The sequence below is a fragment of the Oryx dammah genome, unplaced genomic scaffold (assembly GCF_014754425.2).
Source record: "Oryx dammah isolate SB20612 unplaced genomic scaffold, SCBI_Odam_1.1 HiC_scaffold_9, whole genome shotgun sequence".
Classification (NCBI taxonomy): Eukaryota; Metazoa; Chordata; class Mammalia; order Artiodactyla; family Bovidae; genus Oryx; species Oryx dammah.
In genome coordinates this window covers 2,190,582-2,191,030 of record NW_024070193.1, presented here as the reverse complement: position 1 = coordinate 2,191,030, position 449 = coordinate 2,190,582, and the positions used below count along the sequence as shown (strand labels likewise).

General features: G+C 77.5%; 1 protein-coding gene across 1 annotated transcript in view; it reads right to left on the bottom strand.

Moving 5' to 3' along the window:
• Window positions 1-125, bottom strand: part of HDAC11 (histone deacetylase 11) — a 14,737-nt gene extending 14,612 nt beyond the window's left edge. The window contains exon 1 of the mRNA XM_040246672.1: window positions 45-125. Within this exon, the coding sequence (XP_040102606.1) occupies window positions 45-46 (2 nt within the window). The 5' untranslated portion in view covers window positions 47-125. The remainder of the gene's footprint in view (window positions 1-44) is intronic.
• Window positions 126-449: the final 324 nt, after the last annotated feature.

The window sequence follows — 449 nt, the reverse complement described above, 5'->3', positions numbered from 1 at the left end:
CTGGCCGGCGCCCCAGCCCGCGCCCCCGCCCCCGCCGCACTCACATCCCGGGGCCGGGCCCTCCCTGCGCCGCCACCGCTCCGCGACCGGGCGGGGCGGGGCGCGGCCCCGCCCAGGACACGCCCCCGGCCTCGGCCGCCTCCGCTGGGGGCGGAGCTCGAGAGGCTCGGCCCGGCCCCGCCCCCGCTCGGGCCTGCGTCACAGAGGGTCGGAGTCCCGCGCCCAGCTCTCGGGCGGTGCGGACGGAGGCCACGCCCCCAACGTCCTTCAAGCGCCAAGTCCCGCCTTCCGCAGGCAAACATCCAGTGAGATCTCGCTCTGCTCGAAAGCCGCGCCCCTTAGGGGGAGGGCCGCTCGTCGCAGAACTGGAACAGGAGCAATAGCCCCGCCCCGGCCTCCCGGCCCGTCTTAGTGGCCCCAAGGCCGGGAGATCCGGGGGGCTAGGGACG